Source organism: Lethenteron reissneri, chromosome 12 (genome assembly GCF_015708825.2).
Source record: "Lethenteron reissneri isolate LAM-NWPU_2019-01 chromosome 12, ASM1570882v1, whole genome shotgun sequence".
In the NCBI taxonomy this organism is placed as follows: Eukaryota; Metazoa; Chordata; class Hyperoartia; order Petromyzontiformes; family Petromyzontidae; genus Lethenteron; species Lethenteron reissneri.
This window is the reverse complement of record NC_083790.1, coordinates 13,314,267-13,334,459: the sequence shown is the minus strand read 5'-3', so window position 1 is coordinate 13,334,459 and position 20,193 is coordinate 13,314,267. Positions and strand designations below refer to the sequence as shown.

The following is a 20,193-nucleotide window of genomic DNA, read 5'->3' as shown; positions in this document are numbered from 1 at the left end:
CTCGGCCGTGAGTGCAGTCCCAAGAACATCCTCGGGCTCCAACATCCACACTGACGAGAGAAGGCGTCGGGTATTTGTTCTCCATATCTCACTTAGCGGGGCCACGGCTCAGCGGCAACGGGTTCGTCGCCTATTGCAGAGGCTCGTGGTTCGAATCCGGCGGTCCACCACGGTAAATACTGCGTGCGTGTGTACACGAACCACGGTGAAACTACGCGCCGTCTTCTTCTCCGTGGACGTGTTTAAGATCTCTTGACGTCATTCGCAAGGGTAGGCCATTGTGTGCTGGCATGATGGTCCAAATTAAAAAATTAACCCGCATTTGGAACGTGTATTGTAATCATCGCCCCCTCCTTCAAACACATCATAGGAGTGGCGAGATTCATTGAAACTGGCATTACAACGTTTGATTTTTCTTTAAGTTAATATTTTAGCTCATGATCATTATTTATATTATTCTTCTTCCTGTGGGGGGTCACCTCAAACCCGTAGTTTATAAAATTTGACCAAGAACCCCTGAATGAATTGAGACGAAACATAATTGTTGAATGTTCAAAGATTATACCGGTAATCTTTAAATAAAAAGTTCTACATTTATTTCAAAAGAGCATTCATGAAAGCATTGTTAATGGCAGTCAGTTTGAACATTTGTGAAAAGAAATGACATCACCCTTTGGGTTTCGGTAAAGTAAATATAATGTCTTGTGTCCTGGGGCCACCCTGTATATTGAGGATTTTAAAACTAAAAATTACAAACTCACGTAGCCAAATAAAACGCGATAAATCTTTACGCGTATATTTGTCAATAACATATATATATTTTGTATTTACGATGTCATTCTATTTGTTGTATTTTTATACTTATTTATATTCCGGATTTATTTATATTTGTTCATTACATACCAGGAGTTCACGTGCAAAACCCCTTGAGATGGAGCGTCTGGATTGGTTAACAACTGTGGTCAAGCCCCTTGACACGTACATCGTAGCAAACATGTCCTGACGCGTACACAGATTAAAATATCACGCTGAGTGTCCCACTGGAACGATTCATTACATTTTACCAAACTGCATTTAGACAAGGTTAAGCAAGTATGTGTCTGTTTGAGGTTTGAACACCCTACCACCTGTGTTACTGCCAGAAATGGCATTTTAGCAGACTTTGCACATGCGTTTCAATTTACAGATGTGTGTGCTGCGCTTTATATTACCTGGTTGAGTTTCAGTTGTCTTCAACCACAGCAGCACTGACAGCGACACCGCGACCACCGTCATCAACGTCAGAATCACCGACAAAATCGCCACTAGACCCTTGCCCATCTTTAACAAAATACGAAGGCGAGCGTGGCCGCGCGGACGCTGCTACGGGGTCTTGTGCAGGTCACCGCACTGCATTCGCGCCGGCGGATTTCACCTTCGTTCTCCGTAAGCGTCGAGTCTGAGGGTAAAGGTTAACTTCCCACTCAGATAACGAAATCTGTGTTCAGGTGTGGACCCGATAAGGTTCTTTTGTAATTGCATACTGTATGAGCGTGTAATTTAAGAGTAGAATCACGGAATGCTGTCTGCAGTTCGTGCCCCACAGATCAGAGTTTTACAGCTTGTTTTTCAGCATGGGTACGGCAGCACAATTTGATCCTCCAAGATCTGTGGCCTGCGGTGAAGAGTGCCACGCACGCAATGGTGATGTCACAAACCCATTATTTAAAACACCTTCACGATGAAACAAATGTAAGCAGAACTCCATTCTGCTTTTGCAAAAAAACGTATTTGTCTGAGAACTAAATCTTACTTTCCATGAATGAAAATTCTGATTCAATCTTTAAAAAAATGTAGTTACAAAGTTAAATTAAATCTGATGTTTCGTTTTGTATTACGCTTAAGTTATATCCTCGGGATTCCTGTGTTGTACGAGTGTGGTTGATCGTGAGGCTATGGTTGGGCTTTAGGGGCTGTCACCTCCAAAAGGCGTAATTGGAGAAACTCCCAAAGGTCCCAGAACCAAGCAGCCATCTTTGAACACAGTCACAGCTTGCTTTTATAGAGATGTATTCTCAATGCAACGAGATAACGCAAGTCACAAAAAACCAAGGTCAACATGAATGGCGGTAACACAATTTGGTCAGGTTATATCTCTATCAACAAACAGCGCTAATGGCAATCGATGAAAGTCCAAGACCTCCACTGCTCAATGACGGCAGAAAGAGTGTTGTTAACCTAAGGTCACAGGTCCACAGGTCTCAGACGTAAGGTCCAAGCGGAGGCCCGCCAAAGGTCGCAAGGTCAAAGGTCTCAGACTCGCAGGTCTTGGCACTCGCAGGTCTTGGCACAGGCCGAGCGACGTGCAGAGGTCACCAACTCGCAGGACTCAAAGGTCTCGGGCAGGGGCCCAGTCAAGTTGTGCAGCTCGCAGAGCGCAAAAGTCTCCTGGGGCAGCCACCAGGCAGAGGGGGCAGCCACCAGGCAGAGGTGGCAGCCACCAGGCAGAGGGGGCAGCCACCAGGCAGAGGGGGCAGCCACCAGGCAGAGGTGGCAGCCACCAGGCAGAGGTGGCAGCCACGAGGCAGAGGGGGCAGCCACCAGGCAGAGGGGGCAGCCACCAGGCAGAGGGGGCAACCACCAGGCAGAGGGGGCAGCCACGAGGCAGAGGGGGCAGCCACCAGGCAGAAGTGGCAGCCACCAGGCAGAGGTGGCAGCCACCAGGCAGAGGGGGCAGCCACCAGGCAGAGGGGGCAGCCACCAGGCAGAGGTGGCAGCCACCAGGCAGAGGTGGCAGCCACCAGGCAGAGGTGGCAGCCACCAGGCAGAGGTGGCAGCCACCAGGCAGAGGTGGCAGCCACCAGGCAGAGGGGGCAGCCACCAGGCAGAGGGGGCAACCACCAGGCAGAGCGGGCAGCCACGAGGCAGAGGGGGCAGCCACCAGGCAGAGGGGGCAGCCACCAGGCAGAGGTGGCAGCCACCAGGCAGAGGGGGCAGCCACCAGGCAGAAGGGGCAGCCACCAGGCAGAGGTGGCAAGGTTGCAACGCCGAGTTGCACGAGGAAAGCTCCCCAACCCCCCCCCCCCCCCCCAAGCAATCTGCTCCTGACACGGTACCGGGATCGCCTGTGCAGGCAGTCATCGACTTACGAGCACAATTAGTTCCCGAGGCCCGTTCGTAACATAACAATGTATTGTATTTAAGTGTCCATAGGTCAGTGTTGTGAAATGTGGCACGGTAAAACAAAGAAAAAAAACATTGTACATTTGCATGTTATGCTGTAATAAGTACTGTATAGTAATTAAAAGAAAGTAACAAAAATGTCAAGAAATGTTTTCACTTACCTTGAGTTCTGATGCTAGCTTGCTTATCAGAAGGGGCGCAATGAGTCACCACAATTAGACACACACGGGGCACGAGTGCACGCACACAACAATAATGGTGCTTGTGCCAGGCTAGGTGCACTTTAAGGCTACGTGAAGTGTGAAACGCCCGCTGGCAGGAGGTCACGGGACAGACCCAGATGCCATGGGTTGACTGACTGAGATAACTGGCAGATGCAACACCTGTGCCCCCTGGTGTGAAAACTTGCTGTGTTTTAGCCGCCCGGCGCTCCGCTGTTTGTTGTGAGCCAGTCATTGGCAAGTCCACTCAGCGCCATATCCTCTCGTACCACATCACTCCATCTCTTCTCTAGCCCGTGCCGCGCCCGTTTAGCCCCCTCGATACGGCCGAACAAAAGCTGTTTAGGCATGCGGTGGCTGGGCATGCGGGCTACATGACCCAGCCAACGCAGCCTTGCCTGCCGGAGGAGTTCACCGATGGGACTTTGTTCAGATCTCTCAAGGATTTGTGAGCTCCTCACACAATCCAGCCAGGTTAAACTCAGGATGGATCGTAGGCAGGCCAGCCTGAAAGTTTCTAATCGGTGAAGATGTTCCATTAAGGGGGTCCACGTTTCGCAAGCATGAAGAAGGGAGTCCATGACTGTGGCTGAGAAGACCCGAAGCTCCGTGTGGAGCGATAAACCATGTAGCTTCCACACAGCATGACGCAGCAGATAAAAATATATTGCTGCTCTACTGGTTCGGAGTGAGACCTCTGCTGTCAAACCGGAGCGAGTCATAAGCACACTGCGCAAGTAAGGAAACCTCTCCACTCTCTCCACAACTACTCCGCCAATGGGGATTTGAGGGGTGGAGTGTTTGATGATACAAAATACCCAGGCAGGCGCTTAGTTGTGGAGGGGCTGATGGCACGGCTCTACCTCTTAGTGGTAAGCTCCAGGTCAAGCAGTAGCGCCTCCCAACTCCTCCTCTGAGTGAGCAGCAATCACCAGATCATTAACATAATTAACATGGTTGATCAATAGGGAGCCATCCCTCGACCGCACCCGGGAATCGATCAGCCTCCCATTTTATCAGTAACAGATGCAGATTCCTCCACGCACAAAGACAATGTACAAATATCCCCGTATAGCCTTTAACATAATGTCGGGGCAAATGCTGTTAGCGAGCACCTATGAATCCCGGTGCGGCACACGAGGAGGTGGGTGGCCAACACCACGCCCGGCCGACTTTGTCTCCCCAGTGGCGATGTTTATACACCGCACCAGGTACTAATTTGAGGCTGAGTCGACATAGGGGAGGCCCATGACCCATTCAGATAATTGTCACTGGTGTTGGTTGTCAGCGGGATTTAAACTCGGGTTGCCGGGTTGGTAGTGCAGCGCGCTAACCGCTACACCACCGCTCCCCACACACAAACACGCTTTGCCACGCGTGTGCACACACACTCAGTCACACACACATGTGCACGTGCACACTCACTGTCACACACGCGTGTGCGCGAGCACACACACTCACTGTCACACACGCGTGTGCGCGCACACTCACTGTCACACACACACGTGTGCGCGTGCACACACCCTCACTTTCACACACGCGTGTGCGCGAGCACACACACTCACTGTCACACACGCGTGTGCGCACACACACACTCACTGTCACACACACGCGTGTGCGCGCACACACACACTCACTGTCACACACACGTGTGCGTGTGCACACACACTCACTGTCACACACGTGTGTGCGCACACACACACTCACTGTCACACACACACGTGTGCGCGCACACACACACTCACTGTCACACACGCGTGTGCGCGAGCACACACACTCACTGTCACACACACACGTGTGCACGCACACACACACTCACTGTCACACACACGTGTGCGCGTGCACACACCCTCACTTTCACACACACACGTGTGCGCGCACACACACACTCACTGTCACACACACGTGTGCGCGTGCACACACCCTCACTTTCACACACGCGTGTGCGCGAGCACACACACTCACTGTCACACACGCGTGTGCGCACACACACACTCACTGTCACACACACACACGTGTGCGCACACACACACACTCACTGTCACACACACGCGTGTGCGCACACACACACTCACTGTCACACACGCGTGTGCGCACACACACACTCACTGTCACACACGCGTGTGCGCACACACACACTCACTGTCACACACACACGTGTGCGCGCACACACACTCACTGTCACACACGCGTGTGCGCACACACACACTCACTGTCACACACGCGTGTGCGCACACACACACTCACTGTCACACACACACGTGTGCGCACACACACACACTCACTGTCACACACGCGTGTGCGCACACACACACTCACTGTCACACACACGTGTGCGCACACACACACTCACTGTCACACACACACGTGTGCGCACACACACACTCACTGTCACACACGCACGTGTGCGCACACACACACACTCACTGTCACACACACACACGTGTGCGCACACACACACTCACTGTCACACACACACACGTGTGCGCACACACACACACTCACTGTCACACACGCGTGTGCGCACACACACACTCACTTTCACACACACGTGTGCGCACACACACACTCACTGTCACACACGCGTGTGCGCACACACACACTCACTGTCACACACACACGTGTGCGCGTGCACACACCCTCACTTTCACACACACGTGTGCGCACACACACACTCACTGTCACACACACGCGTGTGCGCGCACACACACACTCACTGTCACACACACGTGTGCGCGTGCACACACCCTCACTGTCACACACACGTGTGCGCGTGCACACACCCTCACTTTCACACACACGCGTGTGCGCGTGCACTCACTCACTGTCACACACACACCTGTGCGCGCACACACACTCACTTTCTTACGCGCGTGTGCGCGTGCACACACACTCACTGCACACACACACGTGTGCGCGCACACTCACTTTCACACACACTCACTGTCACACACACGTGTGCGTGCACACACGCGCCCAAACACTCCCAGCGTGAGGCCGTCTCGTTACATCTCACGGAGGATCTCTCCGCTGAACAGAATAGTTCCGCGGTTCAGTTTGCAAGTGCGAGTTCGTGTTTTAAGTCGATGTTAAATATATATACTTCGTGGAAACTGGTTCATAAGTGCGGGTGTTCGTAATTCGGGTGCGCGTAAGTCGAGGACTGCATATAAATGACACTTTAACACTGCACCGACAAACGCAACACTAAAACACTGAATTGCAAATGTTAGGCTAAAGCACTATGACTTAACTATATAACACTAAGGTAGAGTGCCATGCCTCTGTCTTGTTAAACTCTGGACTATAGCACTGTATTAAACGACGTGGTATCCACTGTAGGTGATCAGGTAGAGTTACTCCGGGATTGAATGTGGCGGCTCAGCCAAGTGGCCGGTAAAAGTGAAAACCAGTCAAACATGGTCCAACAAATAAACGTCGAGGGTCAGGGTTTAATCGTCGCTTTCATTCAGATGTGTATATCACTGTTCGTACATTTTTTTCTATTATAACAGAGCTTACTACTGTCAGGGCAGTACCTCTAACTGTTAATAGCTTGGCTGTGAGCTGCCAAACACAAGGCAACGCCCATGAACATGAACCCTGCCTCTGTATCTGACAGGCAGTGCTGCAAATATAAACATGCGCACATTTGCGTTTGCACCATTCGCAGAACCAGGGATCAATTTCCCCGTAAATATTTCCCGGATTGCTGCTCGACTGGCGTGGAGAAGGCATTGTCGGCGTAAGCCACGACCACTTGAGCACGAGGCACACCAACACATACTATCAGAGTACTGTACCCTTTTCTATTCCAATGGTCCTATGAGGACAAAATATATTGTGGTGTGTGTGACTTGGTGCCAAAATAATTCCAGAACAGCGTTGTGGACTGCTCTGGCTAAAATGAATCACTGCTCACACACTCAAGGCTATCCCATCGACACAGAGTGTTTTGCGGAGTCTGTGGTAGTTCCATCACCGTGGGCATTGCCGCTCTGCGGTTCTTCCCAAGTCGTGTTCGTCAGGTCGCTCGTCCCTCAATCCGCTTGTCCTGGCGAGGGTCGCGGCGGCAGCTTTATCGAGTAGGACGCTCCACACCTCCAAGTTATTTGCGACTAAATGGAAACTAGTCACGCTTGCATTACTTGCTGCACTGAGTGACTTTACGAACGTTCTGGTGGCGATCGCCATAATCAGTCTCGGGTGTTGTTGGCCAGTGCTCTGCTTCTAGTTCTGGGTTTCTGATACATTACCCACAACGCAGAGCGCTGGCGTGTTGGCCGTGCATTATGAACACAATGAAACAAGAACATCCATCGGTTTATAGTTGCTGTTTTAATAGAGTACAAATGTTTAATCACGTTTTCCATAGCCACTTGAAAAAAGTCCACTACACCACACAACACATATATGTTGGGTGTACTATACTGCCGTTACAACATGTGACATCACGATCCCGATAGATTTAAAATGCATGCAACTGATTATTGGAATTATTGTGAGTGCAAATATTAAAAGTGACATAACTAAAAGTGTACCATGAACATCCACGTGCTTGTTGTGTGAGATCGGTGAGCCATGTAACTTATCACAGCCCTTAGTTTAGTGGTCCCCAACGTGGCGGTGAGTGGTGGTGGATGGTGGTGATTGTTGGCGTGTGGTGATGCGGCGTGGGTGGTGGTGATGGTAGTGGATGATGGTGGTGGTGGTAATGGATGATGGTGGTGGTGGTAGTGGGTGATGGTGGTAGTAGGTGGTGATGCGGCGTGGGTGGTGGTGGGTGGTGGTGGTGGGCTCGGTGGATCTCCACAGCCGTGGGGCGTTGGTTGTGCTGCTGGGTCAGGTGTGAGTCGCAGGGAAGAGCCCTCACACTCCGGATCAAGCCTCACAGTTGGGGTTCTCCGTCGCCATGTACCACACTTCATTGTGACGATTCAGCATTTTTGTCGGTCTGCAAAGAGAACCATTCGATTTCACGGTGGTGTCGAGCATATCGCACCACTGACACATGCTGTAAGCAGACTGCAATGACGATGGCACTGGAACAGCGAGCGTGCATTGCCTTGTTGCTGCTGCAAATCGAACACGCTTCATATCGGCACTTCCACATTGACATTTCAGCCACTGGTCATAATCATTCACGTAAATGTTACTTTAGAACACTTTCATGAGTACAGGGACACCACGTTGTGGCTGTTAATTGATGTGTGGATCCGTGCGGTAAGCGTCCACCATGGTAAGCGTGCACCATGGCAGCGGGGCGAGATCTCTCACCTATTATATGAGGCCATGTAGTGGAAGCTATTGTCGAAGTTCTTTTTCTTATCTTTGAGGTCACTGGAGAGGAGGCCAGAGTAGATCTTGGAGGTGACTGTGAGAATCCAGCCTCCAAACGACTTCACATACACGGTCATGGCCGGCATGCGCACAAAGTACACCTAAGACAGACACGGCCAGGAGACGACGCACTCGTTAGCGGCGCTCCGCTCGCGTCCTCTCGGCTAAAGTCTCCGCTCGCGTCCTCTCGGCTAAAGTCTCCGCTCGCGTCCTCTCGGCTAAAGTCTCCCCGAGTCTCAGGACGTGTGTTCGGGGAGGGTCCTGCAAAGTTGTAAAAGTCGGGGGCCGCCACGCAGCTCTGTGTATTCCCAATTGGATAATCAGTAGGTCAACATGTTCAGCCACAGCACCACTTGGAGGTTTATAAAGACTCTGTGTGTGTGCGTGCGTGTTTGTGTGCGCGTGTTTGTGTGTGTGTATTTGTATGGACCGGTAGTGTAATGGTTAGCGCGCCGCGCTACAAACCCGGTAAACCGAGTTCGATTCACGCTCACGGCCAACACCAGTGACGATTATCTGAACCGGTCCTGGGCCTCCCCTAGGTCGACTCAGCCTAAAATGAGTACCTGGCGCGGTGTGTAAACATCGCCACTGGGGAGACAAAGGCGGCCGGGCGTGGTGCTGGCCACCCACCCCCTCGTGTGCCGTGCCGGCCTTCATAGATGCTCGCTAACAGCACTTTCCCTAACAGTCTATTACAGGCTATACGGGGGATCTTTGTATGGACCTGCATCGAGTTGCTGGATCATTGCAATTTCTCAACAATGGCTGGCGCCCCCGTGTGCACGTGTCGGGACGTGCGGCTCATACCTCGGGGTTGAAAGGTGACGGCGGGTTCTCGGCCACAGCGGCAGGCAGCATGAAGTGCACCGTGTATTTGGTCTTCTGCCAGAATTTGCCGCCGTGGGGAACTTTAATCAGCACCGGAGTCGTCATGTTGATCTGTTGCACTGATGAGGGGAGACCGTGGCAGACAAAGCAGCTGCGTCACATTTCATCACTCAAACCGTGACATGACATACACCGTTTGCGGAAAAATCTTGACGTTAAGCTTTCGTGGCTGCAGGAATTCATATTCTTTGGGTCTTTCTGTAAAGTTACGCAGATAAGTTCAAAGAAAATGTAAAAAAACTACCATCATCCTGATGATGACGATCGCTTGAGTTGTGATCGAAACGTGGTCGTTTTCTGTTTGTTATTTTTTGCTATTTTCTTTTAATCTATCTACGTGACTTTACCGAAAGATCCAAAGACTATGAATTTGCGGAAAGAAAAGCAAATGTGAATGATGTCGATGCAGAGCAGCGACTGCAGTTTGACTCCGAGGCGGTTGAGGCCGACTCCGAGCGGAGTAGCGCCGCCTCGCTGCCGTGCCAATGCCGTGCGAATGCCGTGGCAATGCCGTGCCAATGCCGCCCGCTTCGCGTTTGTGACTCGGGCGTTGGGTCGTCGTTCGATGCTGGGTGGAGTTGTATCACATTGCACAATTGTGCTTCTCACTGCGCATGGCTTCCTCCCGTGTTTTAAAAATGCTTTGAAGGGCATTTTGCAACAAATTGCTTTGGTAAAACTAGGTACGGTACTGCGCATTTAATTGTGGGATTGAGTTTAGGTTTTTTTTATCGCGGTGTGTAATCGTATAATTTGAAGGTCTTTTCAAGCTCCAAATCATGTGTTTATTACTGGGCTACTGTACAGACAGAAGTGGCCGCGATGTGTTGATAGTTTGTACTGTAAGCACCGCAAAGCTTGACATCAATAACTTAGTAAAGTGCAATTACAAGGTGACGGGAAACGGATGTGATAATACTCATGTCGTGAGGACGTGTAGTCTTTTGTATGTGTGTGCTTCGATGTGCATCCAGCACAAATACCGACGACTTTAAGTTCTTCAACTCTAATTTACTCGACAGGAGCCAGCACTGAGTGTTCTAACCATCGCGATGTTACAATCGAGAATAATACAAACATTGGCTGTTATTTACACAGTACATCATTCACTGGTGAAACAAATTCTAAAAACTGATGACATCGTATAAATGCCATCAATTACTCCAAAAAAATGTTTCACAAAGCACTACTTTAATGGGTGGTAGCTACTTATGTATCTTGCCTATTACTCTCCCGAGATTTGAAGCAATTAATTTCGCATTTATTGTGAGAAGATGAAAAAAAATTGTTCCAAATATTATCGACCAGCTACGATGAATTACCGCAATGAATCCAATCGTGACAAATTCTATCGCGGCGACGCGAGCGGCAACCCCGAGGCCCTTGCAGGAGGCAGGATGCCCCCCTCCCCCTCCACTCACTGGCATCATTGTCCCCCGTGATGTACTTCAAGAGCTTGCGGAATCCGGTCATGGAAGCGTGCTCGTACACCAGCGACTCCACGTCCGTTGCCACCCAGACCGACTTCTCGTACCGCCGAAGCTGCAACGAGGCAAGGAAGAGCGGCGGCGATCGGCGCCACGCACCGACGGGCGGTTGCGGCGCGCAGGCCCCTGGCTCACATCCTGCCCCCCCGCCCCCCAAATGTCTGTGCAGTTAACCTCCAGCGTGTTAACACGCACACGCACACACACGCACGCACGCACACACACGCACGCACACACACGCGCACACACGCACACACACGTACACACACGCACGCGCACACGCACACACACACGCACGCACACACGCACACACACGCACACACACACGCACGCACACACGCACACACACACACACGCACACACGCACACACACGCACGCGCACACGCACGCACGCACACACGCACACGCGCACGCACGCACACACACACACGCGCACACACACGCGCACACACGCACACGCGCACACACGCACACACACACACGCGCACACACACACGCGCACACACACGCACACACACGCACGCGCACGCACGCGCACACACGCGCACACACACGCGCACACACACACGCGCACACACACACGCGCACACGCACACACACGCACACACACACGCACGCACACACGCACACACACACACACGCACACACACACGCACGCGCACGCACGCACACACGCGCACACACGCACGCACACACGCGGACACGCACACACACGCACACACGCACACGCACGCACACACACGCACGCATACACACGCACACGCACGCACACACGCGCACACACACACGCGCACACGCACACACGCGCACACATGCACACACACACACGCGCACACACACACGCGCACACGCACACACGCGCACCCACACACGCGCACACGCACACACGGGGACTAACGCTTCTCGTGATGTCCTTTTTTACATTGAATTAATACCTGAGTAGTATATTCCTTTCTGTTTATATTGGCGTCAATTGTAAATGTTGATGAGCAAAACGTCCGTGATAGCAGATTGTTGGCAAGATCGCCAAGTGTTAGGTCTGACTGTCGCTAACCCAACCCCGAACCCCTAAACCCATAACCAGAATCCCTAAACCCCAAAGCATTAACTCTAAACCCTGACCATAACCGTGATCCACAACGCTAACTTATGAACCCAAACCCTAAACCGTAACATTTAAACCATAACGCCCAAGCTTAATCCAAACCGTGACCCTAACCCCTAACATCTACCCGACTCATAACCCCTTAACCCTTCACACAAACCACATCAGCAGCATCCAGCCACAGTTTAAAAAGCGCAAGGCAAGCTCGATGGATTGGATAAAAATGTGGTCTCGGGATGGTTACAAAAGTATATTCAGGGAGAGTAATCGCTTTAACATACACGGAGAGCAGTGGCTCTTCTTCTCCTTCAGCTGGGGTGCGAGACGTGGTCAGATTGTTTTGGAAGGTAAATAATCGAAACGTGTAGCCCCGAAGTTTACTCTGGAAGGGGCCAGAGGGCATTACGGTTGGACACCCCTGACGCAGAGAGGAACGCAGCGCATCGCTTTGAGCAAAACAAGAGCGGTTTTGTAATGTGTCCGGAATATTTGTGAAACATATACGAGTGGCAAATTAATGTCACGTGCTGCTGCGTGGGGACAGGAATGAAGTGGCGCTTTCACAATGCTCCCCAGCCCAGAATACGGGAGGAATTACCGTACGGCAACAATGTTACGACACATTGCCGAAAACCCTGCGCTTAATTTTATTTCAATATCCATTTAATACGCAAGAGATTGATGGGCAGCCTGCCAAACAAAGAGATCCAAGCCACGTGTGTGGCGGCTGGGTGTTGCTAACACTCCACCACAATCACTGCGGTGGTAAAGCTCTCGGTACAAGTCCGTGGTGATGCTGCAGCCGCTGCGCAGACGAGCTGCACGTGTTCTTATTCTGCACGTGCTCAATGAGCTTAACAACTTCAACACGCCCGTCAACGACAGCGTGTGGCCTTCGTAGTGAGCGCGCGTGAGACGCAGCGTGGCGAGCGACGCCCGACTCCACAGCACGTGAACACGGAGGCCGAGAAGGATGGCAAGGATGGCATGGACGGTGAGAGGTAGAGGGCTGCACTGGCACCGCGAGACCCCGCACCTCCGATGAACACGGTTGGCAACGTGCGGTGCGAAAGAAGCTCAACATACATCCGGGCCTAATTATAATGAGTACGTTTTTAAATAATTCCTGATTAACGTTTTATTTTTTATATGCATGTAATAGTTAGCGATTGCGTAACAAACCCTTCAATAATCAGAAGTGTAATCACTGCTAAAAAACACATTTGCGTTCAAACTTAAATGATAAATGTTGCTGGCACAATTGCGCTGTGGGTAGTGACCCCGTTTGCAGTGAGCGCGACTCGCACAGAGAGCCGGGGCCAACGCACAAAGTCGCCACCAAACGAACACCAACACCACCAACAACAACAACACCAACACCACCAACAACAACACCAACAACAACAACACCACCAACAACAACACCACCAACAACAACAACACCAACAACAACAACACCACCAACAACAACAACACCAACACCACCAACAACAACACCAACAACACCAACAACAACAACAGCTGCTGCTGCTGGCCGTGGCGCTGCACGAGGCCACGCTGGTGTGCTCGTCGTACGCGTTGTCAATGATGCAGCTTGCGACGACGGTGATCGATATTTGCAATTTAGAGCTAAATGTGCACATTACCATTTAACGTAACCACACCTCGATACCCGCACGGTCAGCGGTGACGATGCGGCGCATTTACCTCGTACTTGTCAGCTTCGCAGAGGACCTTGAACTGGAAGCATTCCGTGGTCTCGGTGCAGAACTCCGGTATCGCCCTGCCACCACAACACCACAACACAAATCCGGGTGAAATCGCATCACGTGCCGCTGTTATTAACAACGCCGCGCTGTGTTTGCGTGCGTGCGTGTGGTGATCGCAGGTGCTTGTTGTTGTTGTTTATTTACTCCTGGGCAAAAGCAGCAGCGGTCAGCACCGCGATAATGACCAGATAAAGCATCTCCGCTCGCTTTTGTTTTCTTCTTCCCGCTGAAACGATCAAGAGCACGGGGAAATCAGTCTCGACTCGCCTGCCTCTGGGATGCTAAGGCGACGCTTTTTATAGACGCGGACGCGCTCCAAAACGGCGGAGACCTCCTCCCCCTCCTCCTCCTCCTCCACGCACAGAATCCAATCGAGGGGTGGGGGGGGCACCGGGGCAGCCCCCCCAGTCAACAGCCCCCAGCCACGTGCCAGCACTCTCTGGGGTGGCCAGTGGCGTGATGCTCTCAGTGATGCGCTCCAGATGTGGTGGTGCTGGGTGCTTCTGGAAGGGGGGGGGATGTCCGCCAGCGCCAGCGGGGGTTGTTTTTCAACGCAGGGCTCGTTGCAAAATGGATTTCAAACCATGTGTGTGGCTTTAGTGCCACGGTTCTTTACAAAAATAACAACAACAAGCCTTGTGAATGGGGATTTAAGGAACTCGCTGCATAGTCGTGCAACTGTGGTCCGTCTGCATTTTAATAAATAGATATTCTGATTCTGTAATTGTGTTACACAAAAAATAACATTCGAATTGTTTTCCCTTAATTCTACTCAAAATGCGCTGCGTCCACCATGACAATGCTCTGCGTGGCGTCAGTTGATATACCACCATCACGATCACCATCACGATCACCATCACGATCACGATCACCATCACGATCACCATCACGATCACCACCATCACGATCACCACCATCACGATCACCATCACGATCACCACCATCACGATCACCATCACGATCACGATCACCATCACGATCACCATCACGATCACCACCATCACGATCACCATCACGATCACCATCACCATCACGATCACCACCATCACCATCACGATCACCATCACGATCACCATCACGATCACCATCACGATCACCACCATCACGATCACCATCACCATCACGATCACCATCACGATCACGATCACCATCACTATCACCAGCAGCGCCACTGGCAGCGCGTCAGTGTGTGATGGCACCATGATGAGACAAGTTTGCTCTGCTTGCATGAGAATGTGGGCTCATGAGGCCAGGGCAACTTTCACAGTAAACTCAAGGTAACACATTATTGACCCCTAACCTTTTAAACACACGGAGTTTATTTTGGGTGCCAAGAAAATGAATGTACACGCCGTACTATATTACCCCTGCGAAACACCCCTTCGCCACTTGGTGCAAAGGTTCACGGTTCAACCTCAGCAGGCCGCCCTCGTTAATAGCGGTGTGCATTAACCTTACAAATACTACGCGTCATCTGCTTCACAGTGAAAGTTAAATGTCCTACGACGTCATTCGAAGTATCACTCGCGATGTTGTTACATTGAGGCATGCGCACGGCAATCGTTGCGACAGAGGCGAGCATGGCCCTTGTGACGCGAGGTCTCGAGGCCTTGCGAGGCGAACCATGTGTCATGCACTCGAGTCCAGTGAGAACGTCCCGGTGCAATTTCGCGTTGAGGATCACTCGAGATTAGAAAAAGTCGACAAAATGCAGCGGATGTCTCAGCAGTGAGACTCTTGCAGGCAGACCGATCCGTCAACACGAGGTCGAGTCTGTATCTTTACATTTTCTAAAAAATAATAATCGATGCCAAGTGAAAAGCGGGCCCTCTGAACTCTGACCTCCGGTCACGAGACTCACATGGAAGCTGAGGAATGTGCAGGAGGCTTCGAACCCCCATATCGGGCTTTTTGAGAAGTGCTCTGTTTCCGAGAACCAACAAGCCTGAAGGATGCGATGGGTGCAGGTTCAAGAGGGCCCGCGAGGTCGTGCGTGGTGGGGGTTGGAATTTAGGGGTGGTGGGCGGGGGGGCTGGCACTGCGGTGTTTTATGCAACGGGGGACTCTGTGTGTGGAGCACAGAGAGGTTCCTGTGTGCGTGCGGCTGTTTGCGCGGGCTTGCGGTTCACCACCAACCACCACCAACCACCACCACCACCAACCACCACCAACCACCACCACCAACCACCACCAACCACCACCACCAACCACCACCACCAACCACCACCAACCACCACCACCAACCACCACCACGCGCTTCTGCTGGGACCCTGGGGAGTCTCCGTGAACCGGGGTGTCGTGTCGAGGTCCCACCGAATTGATCTCCGTGCAGATGACTCCCTCATTGATATCAGACAATGAACAAGACACATGGACACACAAAGACATCGACGTCACGCAAGACGATGTTTTACACGTCACATGAGCCAAGTCATTTAAGGCTGAGTCTACCTAGGAGCATCGTGCAGCTGATGATTTCCTCAACGTCACCTGAACATCCTCCCCACGTGTGATCCCCATTCCTGCAGATTTGGTGGCGGGCCCATCGGTACGTTTAGCCACTGGAATGCGTCGGTAAATGAATAGTGCGCGTGCGAGTTATGAAAGTGGTGGAGGGTTTGTTTACGGATGATTTGTAAACGTTCCGGGAATTCCACCCACGCACGCCACCAGGGTGGCCTTCCCGCAAGCCACGAGCACGCTGCAGGTCTGCAAGTTTGACACATTAAGGAATTAAATACAAATCTGGCAGGTCTGTGAGTTTGACACATTAAGGAATGAAATAAAAATCTGGCAGGTCTGCGAGTTTGACACATTAAGGAATTAAATACAAATCTGGCAGGTCTGCGAGTTTGACACATTAAGGAATTAAATAAACATGTATTTGTCTGCAAGCCTACATCGTACTTTATCTTATACAGTCCTACATATGACACAAGGCTGCATCTGAAAAAATACTAAAACTGGCACAATACTGCATCCGACACAATGCTGGATCTGACACGATGCGACATTTGACACAATTCTACAACTGGCACAACACTGCATCTGACACGACGCTACATCTGACAGGTCTTCGCACTTATCCTCATCGCTATTAACTCTTTCTTATGCGCTGCGATGCTCTGTCTTCGGGCCTTGAGCTCCATGAGGCCACGGGTCCGGAGCGCGTGGACAACTCCCGTCACGTGCTACCAAGCCGCCAGCGGGTTGCAACACAAGACGTCTGTTCTGGCCCGGAGCTCGCGATTGGTCAGCGGTTTCAGTCCAGCACTCGGAGGCCCGCTGGCTTGGCACGGCTGAGCCGACCCTGCCCGGGATTCTGATCGCCCAAGAATGTCGCCTCTACACTCCCGACTCGGGGTACCTTTTTTAGTGTGAACTTTACACGTTATATGACCCCACCCCTTTTCCTTCCAGATTCCCTCTAGGTGTCATCCCGTAGCTAAACGAACACTATAACAACTGGCATTGGCCAAACATTGCAGTGCTTTAAAACAGAAAAAATGTACTTGCACCTTTTTCAATTATAGGATGAGACACAGAGCAGCGGCCCACTACTCGCGGAAACTTGACAGGAGCCTCCTAAAAAAAGATTCTTGAGATTCGGCGAGGCGTTCCTGGGTTAAACAATGGTAGTCGTAATAAGAATGAATTGTGCACTCAAGTCTCCTAAAGCCGGAGAACATCAAGACAGGGCACCTGTGATGCCGCCGCCACGAAGCCGTTCGGCAGGCGCCCCATCCCCGACCTCGCCACCACCAAGCAACGGAGCCAACCCCTTGTCCCCCTCACCTCACCTCACATGAACACACCCGCACGCATTTCCCCCCCCCCCCCCCATAGAGCTCCGAGGGGAGGTCACCTGGCCGACCGGTTTTTATCCGAGAAACCCTTATCGGGACTAACTCTCACGGTTTCCGGCGATCAGGGAATTGGATGACCTCCCCCGTGCTACGTTGCGCCGCGGCGCTGCGACCGGCCTTAATATGGTTTGGTCGCGGCGTGGGGCATTCGGCCACCGCGGTTGAGGCGCATTTCCCCCCACACACACCCCCACGGGTCGACGGGGCAAGCAGGGGAGGGAGCGGACAGCATGAATAGCGGGACCGCAGGGGCTCTTGCGCATAGTCATGGAGGGTTGGGATCATTACGCTTGAGCGCGCAGGCCCCATTGTTAGGAAGGGTAAGGGATTAATTAGGATTTACGCCGCGCACGCCGCTCACTGATTAGCATATCAAAAGCGCCCGGAACCGCCGTGCGCGTACTCGAGGTGCGCGAGCCCATTGTTCAGCACATCATCCTTTTGAGGTAGGGAGGATAAATAGGGGGCGCAAAGGGGAAATCAGTCTCTTCTCTCCAGCGCCAGGCGACAGGACGCTCTCCAGTCCAGCGACCCGAACGTCCGTGAGACGCATCGAGGCACGCTGCGAGTACGGGATCAACGAACCGCCGTGGGCATCCAACAGGGAGTAAGAAGGTGAATTAGAATCATAGCAGATAAATCGGGAATAGGTATAAAGGTGTCAGCGTAGGCCAGCCTCGTCGACTCACTGATTTAACATTAAATTACCAGGTATCAGATAATAAATCATTAATAGTGAAGCGTGGTTTCGCGTGATCTTGTCGTGCAGCGTGAGCGTGTGGGTGCGCGGGTGCACACAGTGGTTCGCCACGTGAGTGAGCGCTGCGCGGAGCCGAGCGCATGGGTGAGCGTGTGTACGCAGTGGTTCTGTAGTGCTGCGGCTCGCCTCGGGGGAGCGCTGCGCAGAGCAGTGCGAGAGTGGGTGTCGCGTGTGTTCACTCCGTGTGTGATACAGGTGCACGATCATAACGCGAGTAGTCAGTGTGGAGTTGGAGTGCACGGAGCGGTGTGTGTGTGTGTGCGTACGTTCGCTCCGTGTGGGTCGCAAGTACGCGATTAGGAAAGGGAGGTATCGTGGTAGCGTAAAGGGGGACATAATACTACGCGGTATCCAACCATGCCTACTACGCGGACCCGCGGTGGAGGGGAATCCTCGGGCGACGGCTCCCACACCATGGGTGAGGAACCTAGCAGCGGTTCGCTCAGCAGCGGGGGGGCGATAGATGATGTTAGCCCGGCCGTAAGCATTATCGAGGGAGGGATCTTGGGGGCTAGCGACCCCGACAAATAGGTGTCAGAAGTGGGATGATCCCTCGCACCCCCAAGGGAAAGAGGCCCCCCAACCCAGGTTAAAATCAAATGCACATTTACGGGCAAAGGAATTCCATCATGGAAATCGTTTGCCCGCAGCATCAGGGGGGCTAAAAAGGTTAATGGGTGGTCAGATGAGGAGGCGTTGCAGCAGTTAGAACTACATTTAGATGGACGGGCAGCTGACTTTGTGGAAGCTTTGCCCGCAAGCGCTCAAACTCATTGGGAGGAACTAATGTGCCAACTCGAAGAGCGCTTCGGCAAGTATGATGAGGAGGAGGCGCAGGCGGCATTAGAGGCACGCCGCCGCCAACCCGGCGAAGATTTACAAGATTACGCCGAGGACGTACGCATGTTGACCCAGCTCGCGTACCCGGAGTACGAGGCAAAAATAATTGAGGGCCTCGCCGCCGGGAAGGTCCAGCGATATTTGGCACACACCCCGTGGTGGCAGCCAAATGTCGACGGTGCACGCCTCTCCTTTAACACCCTCGTCAAGCGTGCGCGCAAATGCGAGAAACTCTTGGGTGAGCGCGCGCAGCTTCGAGGGAGGGGACGAGAGTGCGCCGTAGCGAGCCGACTCTCCGACGAGGAGAAAGAGATCGCCATCGCAGTAAGGGGACGGGCAAGGGAGCCCCAGAGACCCAGCGAAACAACTCCGGGGTGGGTAGCTGGGTTACAGACCGGCATGGGAGATATTGCTAGCCAGGTACACCAAGTACGCGAGGAAGCAAATAAAAATGTGAAGACCCTCCAGTCTGAGATGGGTGAGCTACGCTCGACAGTAGGGGGGCTGGCCGGGAGGGTGTCCCAATTAGAGTCCGATGTGGGACAGCTGCGTACTGGGGGAGGGAGAGGGAGCGGACAGGGCACCCGCTACGGAGCCGCCCCCCCTCCCCGGGCATGTTATATGTGCGATCGCCGAAGGCACCTAGTGAGAGACTGTCCTGAAATCACCCGAGCTAGGCAGACGCGGGGGTTAAACTCCAACGCCTCCTAGTGAGCGGACCAACTAGGGGTGCAATCGATGCGGTCCCGAT

The 20,193-nt window shown here is 52.4% G+C and overlaps 2 protein-coding genes across 2 annotated transcripts in view; both read right to left on the bottom strand.

The window, feature by feature from the left end:
* The window catches only part of LOC133341675 (Fanconi anemia group A protein homolog), a 138,191-nt gene extending 136,772 nt beyond the window's left edge, over positions 1 to 1,419 (bottom strand). Inside the window, exon 1 of the mRNA XM_061550266.1 lies at positions 1,212 to 1,419. Within this exon, the coding sequence (XP_061406250.1) occupies positions 1,212 to 1,320 (109 nt within the window). The 5' untranslated portion in view covers positions 1,321 to 1,419. The remainder of the gene's footprint in view (positions 1 to 1,211) is intronic.
* Positions 1,420 to 7,702: 6,283 nt separating this feature from the next.
* LOC133341922 (heme-binding protein 2-like) lies at positions 7,703 to 14,277 on the bottom strand. The gene is made up of 6 exons (XM_061550761.1): positions 14,121 to 14,277; positions 13,915 to 13,990; positions 11,036 to 11,156; positions 9,534 to 9,673; positions 8,661 to 8,824; positions 7,703 to 8,337 (listed from the first exon to the last, which is right to left on the bottom strand). The coding sequence occupies exons 1-6, from the start codon at positions 14,171 to 14,173 to the stop codon at positions 8,265 to 8,267; spliced, it is 627 nt and encodes a 208-aa protein (XP_061406745.1). The 5' UTR covers positions 14,174 to 14,277; the 3' UTR covers positions 7,703 to 8,264.
* Positions 14,278 to 20,193: the final 5,916 nt, after the last annotated feature.

Coding starts and splice junctions, on each gene's coding strand:
- LOC133341922 (XM_061550761.1), bottom strand. CDS start 14,173: ATGCTTTATCTGGTCATTATCGCGGTGCTGACCGCTGCTGCTTTTGCC. Junction 13,991..14,120: donor GCTGCTGCTTTTGCCCAGGA/GTAAATAAACAA, acceptor TTGTGGTGGCAG/GGCGATACCGGAGTTCTGCA. Junction 11,157..13,914: donor GCGAAGCTGACAAGTACGAG/GTAAATGCGCCG, acceptor GCCTCGTTGCAG/CTTCGGCGGTACGAGAAGTC.